General features: G+C 42.4%; 1 protein-coding gene across 2 annotated transcripts; it reads right to left on the minus strand.

Annotated features, from left to right (window-relative positions):
* Positions 1-2,518: 2,518 nt before the first annotated feature.
* On the minus strand, positions 2,519-18,041 carry LOC133658047 (UDP-xylose and UDP-N-acetylglucosamine transporter-like). 2 transcript variants are annotated; one of them, XM_062059656.1, is made up of 10 exons: positions 17,844-18,040; positions 13,191-13,304; positions 13,018-13,120; positions 12,174-12,223; positions 12,020-12,101; positions 11,883-11,943; positions 8,746-8,855; positions 8,243-8,318; positions 3,423-3,498; positions 2,519-3,352 (listed from the first exon to the last, which is right to left on the minus strand). In XM_062059656.1, the coding sequence occupies exons 1-10, from the start codon at positions 17,918-17,920 to the stop codon at positions 3,115-3,117; spliced, it is 987 nt and encodes a 328-aa protein (XP_061915640.1). In that variant the 5' UTR covers positions 17,921-18,040; the 3' UTR covers positions 2,519-3,114. The 2 variants fall into 2 exon arrangements, with proteins under 2 accessions (XP_061915640.1, XP_061915642.1); XM_062059658.1 differs by having other exon boundaries at positions 3,091-3,234; positions 3,353-3,498; positions 17,844-18,041.
* Positions 18,042-18,160: the final 119 nt, after the last annotated feature.

Genomic DNA, 18,160 nt, shown 5'->3' on the forward strand with positions numbered 1-18,160 from the left:
ACACATGTATCTACTGTAGAACCTTCTCCACACATGTATCTACAGTAGAACTTTCTCCACACATGTATATACAGTAGAACCTTATCCACACATGTATCTACAGTAGAACCTTCTCCACACATGTATCTGCAGTAGAACCTTCTCTACACATGTATCTACTGTAGAACCTTCTCCACACATGTATCTACTGTAGAACCTTCTCCACACATGGATCTACAGTAGAACCTTCTCCACACATGTATCTACTGTAGAACCTTCTCCACACATGTATCTACTGTAGAACCTTCTCCACACATGTATCTACAGTAGAACCTTCTCCACACATGTATCTACAGTAGAACCTTCTCCACACATGTATCTACAGTAGAACCTTCTCCACACATGTATCTACAATAGAACCTTCTCCACACATGTATCTGCAATAGAACCTTCTCCACACATGTATCTACTGTAGAACCTTCTCCACACATGTATCTACTGTAGAACCTTCTCCACACATGGATCTACAGTAGAACCTTCTCCACACATGTATCTACAATAGAACCTTCTCCACACATGTATCTGCAATAGAACCTTCTCCACACATGGATCTACAGTAGAACCTTCTCCACACATGTATCTACAATAGAACCTTCTCCACACATGTATCTGCAATAGAACCTTCTCCACACATGTATCTACCGTAGAACCTTCTCCACACATGTATCTACTGTAGAACCTTCTCCACACATGTATCTACAGTAGAACCTTCTCCACACATGTATCTACTGTAGAACCTTCTCCACACATGTATCTGCAGTAGAACCTTCTCCACACATGTATCTGCAGTAGAACCTTCTCCACACATGTATCTGCAGTAGAACCTTCTCCACACATGTATCTACAGTAGACTTTCTCCACACATGTATCTACAGTAGAACTTTCTCCACACATGTATCTACTGTAGAACCTTCTCCACACATGTATCTACAGTAGAACTTTCTCCACACATGTATATACAGTAGAACCTTATCCACACATGTATCTACAGTAGAACCTTCTCCACACATGTATCTGCAGTAGAACCTTCTCTACACATGTATCTACTGTAGAACCTTCTCCACACATGTATCTACTGTAGAACCTTCTTCACACATGTATCTACTGTAGAACCTTCTCCACACATGTATCTACAGTAGAACCTTCTCCACACATGTATCTACAGTAGAACCTTCTCCACACATGTATCTACAATAGAACCTTCTCCACACATGTATCTGCAATAGAACCTTCTCCACACATGTATCTACTGTAGAACCTTCTCCACACATGTATCTACTGTAGAACCTTCTCCACACATGGATCTACAGTAGAACCTTCTCCACACATGTATCTACAATAGAACCTTCTCCACACATGTATCTGCAATAGAACCTTCTCCGCACATGTATCTACTGTAGAACCTTCTCCACACATGTATCTACTGTAGAACCTTCTCCACACATGTATCTACAGTAGAACCTTCTCCACACATGTATCTACTGTAGAACCTTCTCCACACATGTATCTGCAGTAGAACCTTCTCCACACATGTATCTACAGTAGAACCTTCTCCACACATGTATCTGCAGTAGAACCTTCTCCACACATGTATCTACAGTAGAACTTTCTCCACACATGTATCTACAGTAGAACTTTCTCCACACATGTATCTACTGTAGAACCTTCTCCACACATGTATCTGCAGTAGAACCTTCTCCACACATGTATCTACTGTAGAACCTTCTCCACACATGTATCTGCAGTAGAACCTTCTCCACACATGTATCTACAGTAGAACCTTCTCCACACATGTATCTACAGTAGAACCTTCTCCACACATGTATCTACAGTAGAACTTTCTCCACACATGTATCTACAGTAGAACCTTCTCCACACATGTATCTACAGTAGAACCTTCTCCACACATGTATCTACAGTAGAACTTTCTCCACACATGTATCTACTGTAGAACTTTCTCTACATATGTACCTACAGTAGAACCTTAAAGCACCTTGAGTACCTTGAAGGTAAAAAGTGCTATACAAGTATAACCCATTTATCATTTATTTGCAAAAAAAAAAAAGTTTATGAGTTTGAACATGAAATATGTTGTCTTTGTAGCATATTCAACTGAATATGGCTTGAAAAGGATTTGCAAATCATTGTATTCCGTTTATATTTACATCTAACACCATTTCCCAGCTCATATGGAAACGGGGTTTGTATATTCTACCAGTTTCTTTGGACATTTCAGATGCCTGGTTAGTGTCTTCACCCATGGAATGTGAAGACAACCCTCACGTCTTTTTCCTTATCCGTGTTGCGAGGGGGAGGCTTTCTTTGTGTGCAAGGAGTGGGCTTTTCCGTTGGAATGTCAGATCAACTAGAGTAGCCGCTATGAATGTATTGGTTAAGTTGACCTCTGAAAGCTTTAGTAAAACTTGAAAATATTCCAATTCTGTCTTGATGGTCCTTCTTACTCAGCATATATGTCATCAAAAGAACTTGGGATTGATCAGTAACTTAGATTCCCTGGGAGGAAGAACTGGTCTGACGCAACAATAGATCTACCGGCCCCCAGACACATTTTTTTCTCCCCGAGTCAAAATAATAGCCTAGGCCTGGTTTATGCTATGACACGTTATTATTTGAAATACAGGTTTTGTGTATGTTTGCACAAAGTATCCGCTTTCCGCCCGAATGCAGCTGAGATAGGCTCCAGCACTCCCTGCCTCCTCAAAAGGGACAAGCGGTAGAAAATGGTTGGATGGATGGATCAGATCGCTATCGTTGATACCATCCTGAATTGACCCAGATATGGGATTGGAAATAAAATTGGTGGCATCGCACATCACTGATACAAACACGGCCTTTCATTAGAACACTAACGATGAAAATAAAAGTCATCATTTGGACTTTTTCATGTAATAATTTCCACATTTTATCACCTATTTTATTTCAGACGTGCACAAAAACAGCACAAATGTCAAGTTTATTCCTCGCAAGAACTTCATCCTTTCAAAATGAGGATCTGGCATAAACACTTGTTTTCCTAAAGTTGTTTCCGGTGCCAAGTACAAATGTCCACGAAGCTCACTCGGCCTTCTTCTTCCTGGACGAGGGCCGAGTCACGCCGCCCCACACCTCCGTGTAGAGCAGCGTGCCCACAAAGACCACCGCCGTGCCCAGCCAGTGCCACGGCGTGAAGGGGTTCTGGAAGTAGACGATGGAGAAGATGAGGCTGAGGAACTTCCTGAGAGTCACCACCAGGGTGACGGTGAGCGAGGCGCACTCTGTGGTCAGGATGAAGACGCCGCGGATGCACACGTACCTGAGGGCCAGCGAGTTAAAGGCTGAAAGGAGGAAGTGGAGTGTGCAGTGACAAGGTGGGGCAAGGATACTGAGTGATGATGTTGACCAGCAGGTAGATCCACATGACTGGAACATGTCCGTCAATGACAGGAACCAGCACTGGAGCTGGGAAGGGAACACATTATGTAAATCTATCAGGATTCAGGATGCTTTATTATTGTCCATTCTTTAACATGTACAAGACATGAAATGACATTTTGGGCACAGTCCCACTAAGAGCAGACATACGTTACAGAACAGGACCGCCAACGGATCAGCCACTTACGGCGCTCCTTAATAAAGGTGGAAAAAAGGTGATATTGGGAAAAGGGGGGAAGAGTAAAAAATATCAGTCAAAGGCTGGACCCTCGGGTGGGGGTTCAGACTGAGTCCAAGGGAAAAAAAACTCATTTGCCATAGCACACATAAACATGTTACATATAATCACAACAACTCGCAACAGAGGAGGGGGGGGGGGGGGGGCGGCCTGGAGGCCGGCCTGCTGCTATAAAGCGCTACTCAGCCGTCCATCAAGCAGAATCAAGCAGTGGTGAAGGCGTGGGGTGAGGGTGGGGAGTGTGTTTGTGTATATGCCCTTTGTCTTTGGGTGTAGTGATGTTGTGTCCATAGGCCCGGGGCCGTTCTGTATGCAATGCAAGCAGAGTTCGACTTCCAGGTGTCGTTGAGGAGGGAGGAAGGTCAAAAGCGTCCATCTTTGAGAGTCCTCGGGGGATGTTTTCAGAACAGCCTGCTCCTGTTGTTGCATCAAGGCCATTCGAGGGAGTCAAATCGTAGAACAAGGACAAGCTAGTCAGGTTACTTCTAGACCTCCACCCCAGATCCCACCTCACTCCTACCCACTTCTCTAAAGTGGGCTGGCTCAAGGTGGAGGACAGAGTTAAACAACTTGCACTGAGCCTAGTCTATAAAATCCGCTACACCTCCCTGATACCGAAGTACATGTCAAACTACTTCCTTAATGTAAATGACCGCCATAACCACAACACCAGGGGGAGCTCCACAAACCACGTTAAACCCAGATTCCGAACTAACAAAGGTCTTAACTCATTCTCCTTCTATGCCACATCAATGTGGAATGCGCTCCCAACAGGTGTAAAAGAAAGGGCATCTCTATCCTCCTTCAAAACCGCAATAAAAGTTCACCTCCAGGCAGCTACAACCCTAAACTAACACCCTCCCCCGGATTGCTAATAATCAAATGTAAACAATCAAATGCAGATACTTCTTCTTATGCCTTCTGATCTCTCTCTCTCTCTCTATGTCCACTACTTGATGTCCATATCCTACCCCCCCCCCCCCCTCCACACCCCTGATTGTAAATAATTCAATGTGATTATCTTGTGTGATGACTGTATTATGATGATAGTATATATGATAGTATATATCTGTATCATGAATCAATTTAAGTGGACCCCGACTTAAACAAGTTGAAAAACTTATTCGGGTGTTACCATTTAGTGGTCAATTGTACGGAATATGTACTTCACTGTGCAACCTACTAATAAAAGTCTCAATCAATCAATCAATCAAGATTATGATTTTTGCTTTTTCCGCGAGCAGACATTACAATGGCTTGTCTGTTCTATTCGTCCATGTTGGCTCTCATATCCAATTTTTCCCTTTCAGCAAGCTTCTCCATGATGTGATCCATCTTGCGATTCAGTTCAGAAATCGCCCCAGACTGTGATCCCACAGCCCGGCCCAAACCTTCCATCGCGACGAACAGCCTTTGGGCTCCTTGAATGGCTGCCATCGTCTTACGAATTTGATGATACACCAGAGCAATGCCCAGCCCAAATCAGCAGGTGCCCCGCGATCACGGTTCCAAATAGGTAGATGTCTTCCACGCTCTCGATGGAAAGGACTGAGAGGCAAATGATTCTCCATTTGTCCCAGGAATCTCTCACGTACCCCGCAGCAATGGTTCCATCAGGGCAGCCAGGCTCCCCAGAACCTCTTTTCCTCGTCGAAAAGATTTTGTCAATTGAGTGGAGAGTCCAGCTGATCAATTTCATGTCTGATGTTTAGATTTGGAGGACAGCGCAAAGAAAGAGGCTTCAAAAAAAGTTTAGACAAGACAAGAAAAAAGAGAGCAAGCAAGGAGAAGAAAAAATGCGACCGCCCTCACCAGAGGCAAGACAGAAGAATATATTTATATAAATAGGTATACATTTGATTCACTTCCCGAAACATACACATAAAATCCCCTATTTGGTAAAAAAAAAAAGTTTCCATACTTTGTAAAACATTCAGTTTTGTTTGTTCTTTTATTATATTTCAAAAATGACAAAAATGTAGACCAGGGATGTCCATTACGTGGAGGGTGGAGGGTGTGTCTGTCCATCACCGTTTGTATAAACCAGGGATGTCCATTAGGTGGATGGTGGAGGGTGTGTCAGTCCATCACCATTTGTATAAACCAGGGATGTCCATTACGTGGATGGTGGAGGGTGTGTCAGTCCATCACCATTTGTATAAACCAGGGATGTCCATTACGTGGATGGTGGAGGGTGTGTCAGTCCATCACCATTTGTATAAACCAGGGATGTCCATTAGGTGGATGGTGGAGGGTGTGTCAGTCCATCACCATTTGTATAAACCAGGGATGTCCATTAGGTGGATGGTGGAGGGTGTGTCAGTCCATCACGTTTGTATAAACCAGGGATGTCCATTACGTGGATGGTGGAGGGTGTGTCAGTCCATCACCGTTTGTATAAACCAGTGATGTCCATTACGTGGATGGTGGAGGGTGTGTCAGTCCATCACCGTTTGTATAAACCAGGGATGTCCATTAGGTGGATGGTGGAGGGTGTGTCAGTCCATCACCATTTGTATAAACCAGGGATGTCCATTACGTGGATGGTGGAGGGTGTGTCAGTCCATCACCATTTGTATAAACCAGGGGTGACCATTAGGTGGATGGTGGAGGGTGTGTCAGTCCATCACCATTTGTCTAAACCAGGGATGTCCATTAGGTGGATGGTGGAGGGTGTATCAGTCCATCACCATTTGTATAAACCAGGGATGTCCATTACGTGGATGGTGGAGGGTGTGTCAGTCCATCACCATTTGTATAAACCAGGGATGTCCATTAGGTGGATGGTGGAGGGTGTGTCAGTCCATCACCATTTGTATAAACCAGGGATGTCCATTACGTGGATGGTGGAGGGTGTGTCAGTCTATCACCATTTGTATAAACCAGGGATGTCCATTACGTGGATGGTGGAGGGTGTGTCAGTCCATCACCATTTGTATAAACCAGGGATGTCCATTACGTGGATGGTGGAGGGTGTGTCAGTCCATCACCAGCCAGGCATTTACAAAAATAAGACCTAAAAATGATGGATCATCAATCTTCACCAAGACATTACCATGAATTGATTAACGTGGACCCCGACTTAAACAAGTTGAAAAACTTATTGGGGTGTTACCATTTAGTGGTCAATTGTACGGAATATGTACTGTACTGTGCAATCTACTAATAAAAGTCTCAATCAATCAATCAAGACGTGACTTTGGTCACTTGATTGACATTCACGGCACCCGAGGGTCTTGTGAGATGACACCAGAGCATTATTAAGAAAAAATGACCGACAGGAAGGCCAGGAACACTTTTTATTTGAACCGTTTCTCCTGTCAAAACTCTAAAGACCGACTGCACAGTTCCTGTCTTCACAATAAAAGCGCTGCTCCGTCCTGCCTGCGCTAACAAAATAAGAGTCTCAGAAAGCTAGCAAGTGTGGAGAATGCATATATTTTTAAGAGTTCTTTCTTTATCCATAGTCATGTTTAAAGCAGCTCATATTTTCCCATGTGTACTCTTTATGCTTGTATCTTATGTCCGCAAGTAAACTCTGCGCCTTACCTTGAAGACGTTGGAATGTGGGAGTATGACATTTTTACCCTATCAGTATTAGAACAAAGAGGCTGTATTCCTTTCTGGGCAGGGTGGGGGCTGTTTTCCGATTCAATAAGTTGTCTCTTCCCGTTTGATTTGCAGACCACTTCTGGATGCTGGTATTAGCGCATCGTAAGGGTGGTCTCCTAAAGCTTTAGTAAGACTTGATGATATTCCTATTCTGAGTGCAGGGCGCTGGGTCTTTCTGTGTGGAGTTTGCATGTGACTGCGTGGGTTCTCTCCCACCTCCAAAGACATGCACCTGGGGGATCGGCCCCTCCCACCTCCAAAGAAATGCACCTGGGGGATCGGCCCCTCCCACCTCCAAAGACATGCACCTGGGGGATAGGTCCCTCCCACCTCCAAAGACATGCACCTGGGGGATCGGCCCCTCCCACCTCCAAAGACATGCACCTGGGGAATAGGTCCCTCCCACCTCCAAAGACATGCACCTGGGGGATCGGCCCCTCCCACCTCCAAAGACATGCACCTGGGGGATCGGCCCCTCCCATGTCCCTCCCACCTCCAAAGACATGCACCTGGGGGATAGGTCCCTCCCACCTCCAAAGACATGCACCTGGGGGATCGGCCCCTCCCACCTCCAAAGACATGCACCTGGGGATAGGTCCCTCCCACCTCCAAAGACATGCACCTGGGGGATAGGTCCCTCCCACCTCCAAAGACATGCACCTGGGGGATCGGCCCCTCCCACCTCCAAAGACATGCACCTGGGGATAGGTCCCTCCCACCTCCAAAGACATGCACCTGGGGGATAGGCCCCTCCCACCTCCAAAGACATGCACCTGGGGATAGGTTGATTGGCAACACTAAATGGTCCCTAGTGTGTGAATGTTGCCTATCTGTGTTGGCCCTGCGATGAGGTGGCGACTTGTCCAGGGTGTACCCCGCGTTCTGGAGGGGACAAGCGGTAGCAAGAGAAGCGTGACTCACCAGTGTGGCTGAAGAGGACGGCGTGTGTGTAAATGTCAGAGGACAGCAGCAGGAAGGCGGGCAGAGGCAGGAAGTGCTGCCAGGGACACAAAGACAAAGGACAAACTGTAAATACTATTATCCAAACTGGTGAGTGGGATAGAAAGTGGTGTGATGGTGAAGTGTGATGCAGCTGTGACTCCAGCAGAGGGCGCACACGTCCATTGTATTCTTGAAATGTGCTAATTAAGTCAAGTGGATTGGAGATGTGTTTGTTAGCAATAGAGGAGCAATAGCTGCTTTGTTAGCATTGTTCCTGGTATGTTAGCATTGTTCCTGGTATGTGAGCATTGTTCCTGGTATGTGAGCATTGTTCCTGGTATGTTAGCATTGTTCCTGGTATGTGAGCATTGTTCCTGGTATGTGAGCAAACTGAAGGCATAAACAACCGTGTCTTGTGGATGATTGACATTAAAAGTATCACAAAGCAGTCTTTTAACAACTGTGCTCTATAATGGACTCACGTTATAAAAAAGAGCTTCCCTGGAGTGTTTTCCGTACTTCTTGTAGAGCGTCTCCTGGAAAATACCCATCCTGGCTGACATCAGCAGGGCAAAGGTCAACATGGCGATTCCTGAATGTGGATTGTGAAGAAGGCCAAACACAAGAATATTATTATTGTATATTATCATCAAGGACAACACACACACTCATCTATTGCAGCCTGTCTGATGGTGGGAGCTAGGGTTGTACTCTATACCAGTACTAGAATAATGACTCAAAAACGGTACTACACCCTGTTTGAAAAATACCGCTTCCCCATATATATATATATATACTGTGCATATATATATTTTTTTTTTACAGGCATGACGGCGAGTCATCGTCACGTGGTGACATTGCTGGTTTTACCAGCAGAGGAGCATGTTGGGCAGCGCACACACACAGAGTACTTACAAGCAGACACAGTATGTAGACAGAAAAGGGAGAACGGACGCATATTGGTGTAAAAAGTAAAGATAAAGGTGAAGTTATAACACTGAAACGCCCTCAGGAAGAGCTGCTTTAAGACATGCAGCTAACATCCATCCGCAGTGTTTTAGCTACTTCTAAATCACTAATCCTGGCCTCCAAGTAGCATTATCACTGGAGGACGAGGAATAGCTAAACATGCTTCACTACACACCGTAGGAGGATACAATAGCTCACCGCCGTCACAATGTAAACAAATGCCGTGGGTGGATCTACACTGTAATGATACCAAGTACAAGAGCGTATCTAGTCGATACTACTATGATTACATCAATATTTTTTAGCATCACAAAATCTTTTTTTCATTTCTTTAAATCTGTATAATCTTTATAAAGTCAGTAAATATGTCCCTGGACACATGAAGACTTTGAATATGACCAATGTATGATCCTGTAACTACTTGGTATCGGATCGATACTGTGGAAGGATGCATATATGTTTAAGAGTTCTTTCTTTTACAAAGCCATGTTTGAGCAGCTAGTACTTTTCCTTTGTGTATTCTACCAGTCTCTCTTTGTCTTCAGATTGTCTGTTAAGTATCTTAAACCATCAGGAATGTGAAATACAACACCCACTCTTTTCCCTTATCAGTGTTGAGAGGGGGCAGATGGGGGTTTTCTTTGTGTGAAAAGAAGTTGGTTTTTCCCTTGGAATGCCAGATCAATAGAGCGGCCGATGTGAATGTATTGGTTAAGTTGAACTCCTAAAGCTTTCGTAAAACTTGAAAATATTCCAATTCTGTCTTGATGGTCCTTCTTACTCAGCATATATGTCATCGAAAGAATTTGGGATTGACCAGTAACTTAGATTCCCTTGGAGGAAGAACTGGTCTGACGCAACAATACCTGAATGTGTGGTATCATCCAAAACTAATGTAAAGTATCAAAGAAGAGAAGAATAAGTGATTATTACATTTGAACAGAAGTGTAGATAGAACATGTTAAAGGCCTACTGAAAGCCACTACTAGCGACCACGCAGTCTGATAGTTTATATATCAATGATGAAATCTTAACATTGCAACACATGCCAATACGGCCGGGTTAACTTATAAAGTGACATTTTAAAATTCCCGCCACACTTCCGGTTCGAAACGCCTCTGAGGATGACGTATGCGCGTGACGTAGCCCGGGGAACACGGGTATGCCTTCCACATTGAAGCCAATACGAAATAGCTGTTTTCATCTCATTCTGGGTGTATTCTGGACATCTGTGTTGGTGAATCTGTTGCAATTATGTTCATTGCATTATGGAGAAAGAAGCTGAGCAAGCAAAGAAGAAAGTTGTCGGTGCGAAGCGTCTATTTTGCGAGGGAAGTCAGCAGCAACACGTACACAGCCGGCGCTTCTTTGTTTACATTCCCGAAAGATGCAGTCAAGATGGAAGAACTCGGATAACAGAGACTCTAACCAGGAGGACTTTTGACTTCGATACACAGACGCCTGTAGAGAACTGGGACAACACAGACTCTTACCAGGATTACTTTGATTTGGATGACAAAGACGCAGACGTGCTACCGTGAGTATGCAGCTTTGGCTTCTAAACATTTGATCGCTTGCCCGTACGTGCGCGTCACGTACGTAACTTTGTTTAAATATATAAGCTTAATGAACCTTGGGTTAGGTGAACGGTCTTTTGGGCTGAGTGATTGTGTGTGTTGATCAGGTGTTTGAATTGTATTGGCGTGTTCTATGGAGCTAGGAGCTAGCAGAGGAGCTAGGAGCTAGCATAACAAACACGTAGGTGTTTTTATGCAGGATTAATTTGTGGCATATTAAATATAAGCCTGGTTGTGTTGTGGCTAATAGAGTATATATATGTCTTGTGTTTATTTACTGTTGTAGTCATTCCCAGCTGAATATCAGGTCACCCCCGGCTCTCACAGCATCTTCCCTATCTGAATAGCTTCAACTCCCCACTAGTCCTTCACTTGTACTTTACTCATCCACAAATCTTTCATCCTCGCTCAAATTAATGGGGAAATTGTCGCTTTCTCGGTCCGAATCTCTCTCACTTCATGCGGCCATCATTGTAAACAATAGGGAACTTTGCGGATATGTTCAATTGACTACGTCACGCTACTTCCGGTAGGGGCAAGCCTTTTTTTTTTTATCAGATACCAAAAGTTGCGATCTTTATCGTCGTTGTTCTATACTAAATCCTTTCAGCAAAAATATGGCAATATCGCGAAATGATCAAGTATGACACAGAATAGATCTGCTATCCCCGTTTAAATAAAAAAATGTCATTTCAGTAGGCCTTTAAAACAGAAAATAAGCAGATATTAACAGTAAATGAACAAGTAGACTAATAATAATTTTTTACAGTTTGTCCCTCATAATGTGTACAAAATAATAGGTGTATAAATGACACAATATGTTACTGCATACGTCAGCAGACTAATTAGGAGTCTTTGTTTGTTTACTTACTACTAAAAGACAAGTTGTCTAGTATGTTCACTATTTTATTTAAGGACTAAATGACAATAATAAACATATGTTTCATGTACCCTAAGATTTTTTGATACAATATTAAAATTTTTTGTGGTGCCCTATATTTAGAAAAGTATGGAAATACATTTTGGTAGTGGTACCAACATATCGGTATGGAGACAAGCCCACTTCCACTCACCTACAAGCCAGTGTAAGAAGGCGTGAAATCCTTGCTCCTCCGATCCCTCCTGGGCCATATTCTGTAGGAAAAAAACCAAAGTTCCATGACTTCCTCAGTGGAAAACCCAAGAAGAGAAACACGACAAGCTGACTCACCACTTGCTTGGCGGACATGACGGTGCAGATGAAGATGCCAGCTGAAATCAATGCTATAGACAAATATTTGCTGGCTGAATATCTGCAGAAGGACCAGACAAGAAAAGAGGAGAGTTGGAAAGTTTGTGGAGACGAAGACTGTGAGAGCTGAGACCTTTTCTTCAGGATGATGATCCCCAGAATCATGCTGGCGATGAGAGAGCCCTGCAAGAAGACGCCAGGCGGAAGTTAGCTGCCGATACTGGGAGTCGATACCAGATACGTTTGGAAACTTGTTCTTCATTTTTGACACTTTACTTGAAATGTGACCATTTTGTCACCACAGTCGTGCAAAAATAAGGACAATAATGTAACAAAACATTATTGGGGGGTGTATATTGTAGCGTCCCGGAAGAGTTAGTGCTGCAAGGGGTTCTGGGTCATTGTTCTGTTGTGTTTATGTTGTGTTACGGTGCAGCTGTTCTCCCGAAATGTGTTTGTCATTCTTGTTTGGTGTGGGTTCACAGTGTGGCGCATATTTGTAACAGTGTTAAAGTTGTTTATACCCTCAGTGTGACCTGTATGGCTGTTGTTGTTGCATTCACTTGTGTGTGTGAAAAGCCGTAGATGTTATGTAATTGGAAGTGCCTTTAAGGTTTATTGGCGCTCTGTACTTCTCCCTACGTCCGTGTACACAGCGGCGTTTTAAAAAGTCATACATTTTACTTTTTGAAACCGATACAGGTAATTTTGAAACAGATACCGATCAGTTACGATATTACATTTTAAAGCATTTATCGGCCGATATTATCGGAGATCTCTAGTCTTTACACAACTTTTATTAATGTTTTGTTACGTTATTGTAGTTTTTGTCCTTATTTGTGACAAAATGATTCAATAATCCTAACATTTCAAGTAAAAAGTATGGACTGTGAGTATTGGAATCAGGGTCTGGTGAATGGGATGCTAAAGTCCACCTCAACGAGACCACGGTCGCGTTACAACTGTTGATGTCTTACTGATCTGAAGATCATGTGCAGCGGCATGGCGATGTTGAAGTTGAGCGCGTAGTTGTTGATGACGCTGACTGTGAAGAACATGGTCACCATGATCACATAGTTCCTGGGTGGGGAAATACAGAAATGACGTGACCGTGCGGTTTTTCCGCCGCCACACATTGTCAGGACTATACCTGATAGGGATGACGGGTCCCTTCCTGCCCAGCTTTGTTTCAAAGATGAATCCCTCCAAGGCGATGAACACAAACTGCGCAAATGTCACAATGTTGCCGCATCCTGGGAAATCCCTGGACAACGACAAGACCGACACTTCATTTGATGCGTGCAACTCCACATACCGTGACTCTTTGTGGCGCCCCCTATGGGTTATGTTAAAAATGCTTTGGAAGACGTGTTAGCATACATGTCAAACAGATAACGCTAAAGTGTTACGACCATTGAACAAATGCTTAATGACAATTAGTTGCTAAGCTCCTGAAAACAAGTTTTTAGCCAAAGTTGCCCAAATTCCACACACCCATGTGTGGAATAAATGGAGAATCATGTGCCTCTCAGTCCTTTCCATCGAGGACGTGGAAGACATCTACCTATTTGGAACCGTGATCGCGGGGCAACTGCTGACTCTGGGCATTGCTCTGGTGTATCGTCAAATTCGTAAGACGATGGCAGCCACTCAAGGAACGGAAGGATTGGGCTCACAGTCTGGGGCGATTTCTGAACTGAATTGCAAGATGGATCACATCATGGAAAAGCTGGTTGTAAGGGAAAAATTGGATGTATGGAATAGAACAGATAGGCCATTGTAATGTCTGCTCGTGGAAAAACAAAAACCTAATCTACGATTTGACTCCCTCGAATGGCCTTGATGCAACAACAGGAGCAGGCTGTTCTGAAAACATCCCCCCCGAGGACTTCTCAACGATGGACGCTTTTGACCTCCCTCCCCCCTCAACGACACCTGGAGTCGAACTTTTGCTTGCATGCCGAACGACCCCAGGCCTATGGACACTACATCAACACACCCAAGACAATGGGCATATACACCCCCCCCCCCCACCCCACGCCTTCACCACCGCTTGATTCCCTTTCGGGGTGATGGACGGCTGGCAGCGCTTTATAGCAGCAGTCGACCTCCAGGGGCCCAACTCCCCCTCTGTTGTGAGTTGTCGTGATTAAATGTAACATGTTTATGTGTGCATGGTATGGAGGTTTTTTTTCCCACTCCAGACTAGGCCCCCTTAGGAGCCCAGTCTAGATTGTATTTTTTTACTCATCTTCTTCCCCAGCGTTTTACCTTTTTCCCCATCTTTTACGGGACACCTCATGGCGACCCACCAGCGTTCCTGTTCTGTAACCCTGTACACTGTTTGTTTGTCTCATCTTGAACGGGTTTGTGCTGAAAACAAAGTTTTGTGTACTTTGCAATGACAATAAAGTCCTATCCTATCCCATGCTCGTCAGTCCCGTAACGATGTGTACCAAACTTTGTGGCCATTCGGCCTAACAGCCAAAAGTTACAGTAGGTGTTTTGTAAAGCTATGTGAGAAATTTCAGGTCAATCTGACTCGTAGGGTTCGGTAACAGCGCCACCAGGTGGTGTATTTGTCAGAAAAATGATAGCACAAGTATTAGCATTTTAACCGTCGGGGTGAGGCGATGTAGAAGTAGAAAAGTTAGTCCTTTAGAAAAAATATTTTTACAGCGGTACCTCAACTTAAGAGTGTTTTGAGGGGAGAGCTGTCTCCCGCCTAATTATCATGTTTCGAGTTGCAAGCAAAAATGTAAGTCATTAGCATTCCTGCCATTACTTAGCGTAGGAAAATGTCACGGTGAAATTCATAAACATCTGGGCTTTCACGCTAGCATTAGCTTATAGCAGGGGTGTCTAAAGTGCGGCCCGCGGCTCATTTTTTTAACGGACCCACGGCACATTTTAAAAATAGGATTGAAAAAAATGAAAAACATAGGAAGTGGTATAAAAGAGCAAACAGGTGAAATGTAACAAGCAATGTTTACTCTAATAACACAAAGCTGCCATGCAGGCTGTTTCTGTCTTTGAAAAATAATAATGAATCAAAATCAATGTCATTATGAATTATTGACCTATTCAAGGCTCCAATTACGTCACATTAAATATTCCACTTTGAGATATTTTTTGGGGAAAATGTTGCATATTTTATGTTTGCCAAAAATATATAGAAAACTGAGCTGTTTTTTTTTTTTTTTAAAAAGGGCCTAAAATGAACAAACAAAAAACATAAAACAACAATAAAACTTATAATTGACGTATAGATTTGAAGTGGATCTCAAAATTATTGTGTTAAAAGTAGTCAATAAAAAAAAAATTATAATTTATTTTTTTAACGCTTTAATGAGTAGGACCCTTTTGGATCACCAATAATTTTAGTGTGATTTGTTTTTAAGTGTCGTTGCTCAAAAAATAATAATGAATTAAAATCAATGGTGTTATGAGTTATTGACCTTTTTAAGGCTCCAATTATTATCTAATCTCAAATAATCCACTTAAAAATTTAATTGGGTGAAAATATTACATATGTTGTGTTTTTTTCCATAAAAAAACAGGGTTTTCTTTGACAAAAAGAGCATACAACTTAAATCTTTAAAAACTTTATATTGACAGAGACTGAATAATAATAAAAATAATAATACTGAATAATAACACATTTTTAATATTTTTTTAACCAAAACCCCTTGGGGTCCCCGGGTTCAAGCCTGAGTGGAGGTCTACATGTTTATTTGTTGTAGATACAGTCACAATCAAAAGTTTACATCCACTTGTAGGTGTATGTAGCTGTTAGGTAGTCCTGAAGAATTTGGAGCTAATCCTCCTTTTTCATTGTCCCATTTAAAGCAGCAGTTCCATTGGCAGCAATACAGGCCCAGAGCATAATACTACCACCACCATGCTTGACGGTAGGAATGGTGTTCCGGGGATTAAAGGCCTCACCTTTTCTCCTCCAAACGTATTGCTGGGTATTGTGGCCAAACAGCTGCATTTTTGTTTCATCTGACATCACATGGACAAAGATAAGACCTTCTGGAGGAAAGTTATGTGGTCAGATGAAAAAAAAACCAAAAATAAATCCTAAAATATATACATATATAAAATAAAATATGACTTGTCTGCACCATACTGAAGCAGAATGAGTCCAAGAAGCCATGAGCCAAGAATGCTAATACCTAAACGGTGGACATTTCTCTATGAAAATATAGAAAAGCTGCTGATGGTGTGTTTGATGAAGAAGCAGCTGGAAGGAAATGCCGTGCAAGTCCACTCACCAAGGTCTGTGATGTCAATGATTACTTCATAAAACGACTGTGGTTGTTATTGAATTGTTTGTCGTACAATATTAACCATCCAAAAAAAGGCATGTTAATATTTATTTGTCAGGTTTAGAGCCAAGCACCAAATAAATTGAGTCAATTGGAGATGCTGATTTAACTTAAAAGCTCTGTCACAGAACTAATTCAGCTGGAAAGTTGAGGTTCTGCTGTTTGACAAGTTCTAACCCTTTATCTAGGTCACCTGTCTAGTTCATTGCATTGTTTATGCAAGCAGTACTAAAATGCATGTGATTGTTGAGGATCCTTGTTTTATGCACAGAAGATGTTTTATAATTGACTTTGATACCATTACTGTTGCAGTACTGTCATACTCATAATTATCTGCACACTTTTTAACTGCAGGGTTTGTGCTATAATAACAACACTGGACAGAAAATGACAAATTACTAGACAACGGTCCGTAACAGTGTCCACAAGGTACGTACCCGTGACTGACTGTGAAGTATTGGCCTTAAAAATCACATTTCATTATTCACATCAAGTTTTTATTACCATGCACATAAACACTTATGCCATTTATTTATTAACCTGTGTGGAGTTGGGCCCCCCACCTTGTCCCAATCGTTTGTGCAGTTTGTTTTTATGCTATTTACTTTTTATGCTGTTAATGTGTAATTAACGTGTGTATATTCATAACAGTTGTGTGCCCAAATTGTCAAACATGTGTTTGTGTGATACTGTACCTGTGTGTGTGGAATGTGAGAGTGTACATGTGTGTGTGATACTGTACCTGTGTGTGTGGAATGTGAGAGTGTAATTGGCTGAGAAACAAGGGTGTGGAGATGTCCCCATTCTCTATAGAAGAGATCAAATTTGGTATTTTTATAAACGACTGTAACATAGAAATGTTTGTCAACATTATTATCCTCCAGGCAAAATGTTTTCTACATAAATGTCGATTTATAAAAGTAAGGCCTACATTGTCTAATTGGTTTAATCATTTACAATTATCAATCAAATCTTGGAGAATTATTAAGAGTACAAAAGCCCTTAAATTGATATCTTTGTTAAAAACATTTAAAGTGATTTAGGTAGCCCTATTTGTCTTTTTTTATTATTATTATTACTACTCTATCTGTATTTGCTTTTGTTTTCTTTTCTTGATGTTGAAAGTGCCTTGACTTTTGTGTGAATTATAAATGCATGTTTGTTGTTCAATAAAAAAAATAAAATAAAATAAAAACTTATTCCACTTCCCGGTGTCCCACACACAACACATGTCATCATATCCTCTGTCCCCCGCCCTTAAGTTCCCCTTACAATGGTTCCGGTTAATCAATAAATGACAATAACTACTCCCCTAACTACGTGGAAACCTCCCCAAACGTGTCCATTTGTTTGCGCTTCGTTTGTGCAGCATACATGTTTGGTCTAACTATTATCATGTTGAAGTTATTATAAAATTATTCTCAAAAATCACAAATGTCTTCTGTTCCATGCAGTGAGCGTGTGCCACTAACCTCACCAGCAGCTCCAGGGACACCACATTGCTACAGCAGCCGACAAAAACAAGAATAATAGCAAAAACGGTGCCCATTGCTGCTAACTATATGCACCGACTTCGTGTGGGGAAATGTGAGTTTTTTTTTTTAAAGGTCGACCATGGCTGCTATTTTGCTTGTATCAACACGAACTCCCGTAAAACATGTCCAGATCCGCGTTTCCGGGTTCCGGAGGATCATGGGACTTGTAGTTTGATTTGGAAAACACAGGAAAATGAGAGGCACCTTCAATTTTTTTAGTGTTTTAAAAAATAATTTATACACAATATCGATGT

This window comes from Entelurus aequoreus, linkage group LG10 (assembly GCF_033978785.1).
Source record: "Entelurus aequoreus isolate RoL-2023_Sb linkage group LG10, RoL_Eaeq_v1.1, whole genome shotgun sequence".
In the NCBI taxonomy this organism is placed as follows: domain Eukaryota; kingdom Metazoa; phylum Chordata; class Actinopteri; order Syngnathiformes; family Syngnathidae; genus Entelurus; species Entelurus aequoreus.

What these genes read in the sequence shown, in the direction of transcription:
- LOC133658047 (XM_062059656.1), bottom strand. Translation starts at nt 17,920, where the DNA reads ATGGGCACCGTTTTTGCTATTATTCTTGTTTTTGTCGGCTGCTGTAGC. An exon ending in ATCATCATCCTGAAGAAAAG is followed by an intron (nt 12,102 to 12,173) that starts GTCTCAGCTCTC and finishes GTCCTTCTGCAG; the next exon opens with ATATTCAGCCAGCAAATATT. An exon ending in CTGGTCAACATCATCACTCA is followed by an intron (nt 3,353 to 3,422) that starts GTATCCTTGCCC and finishes GCTGGCCCTCAG; the next exon opens with GTACGTGTGCATCCGCGGCG.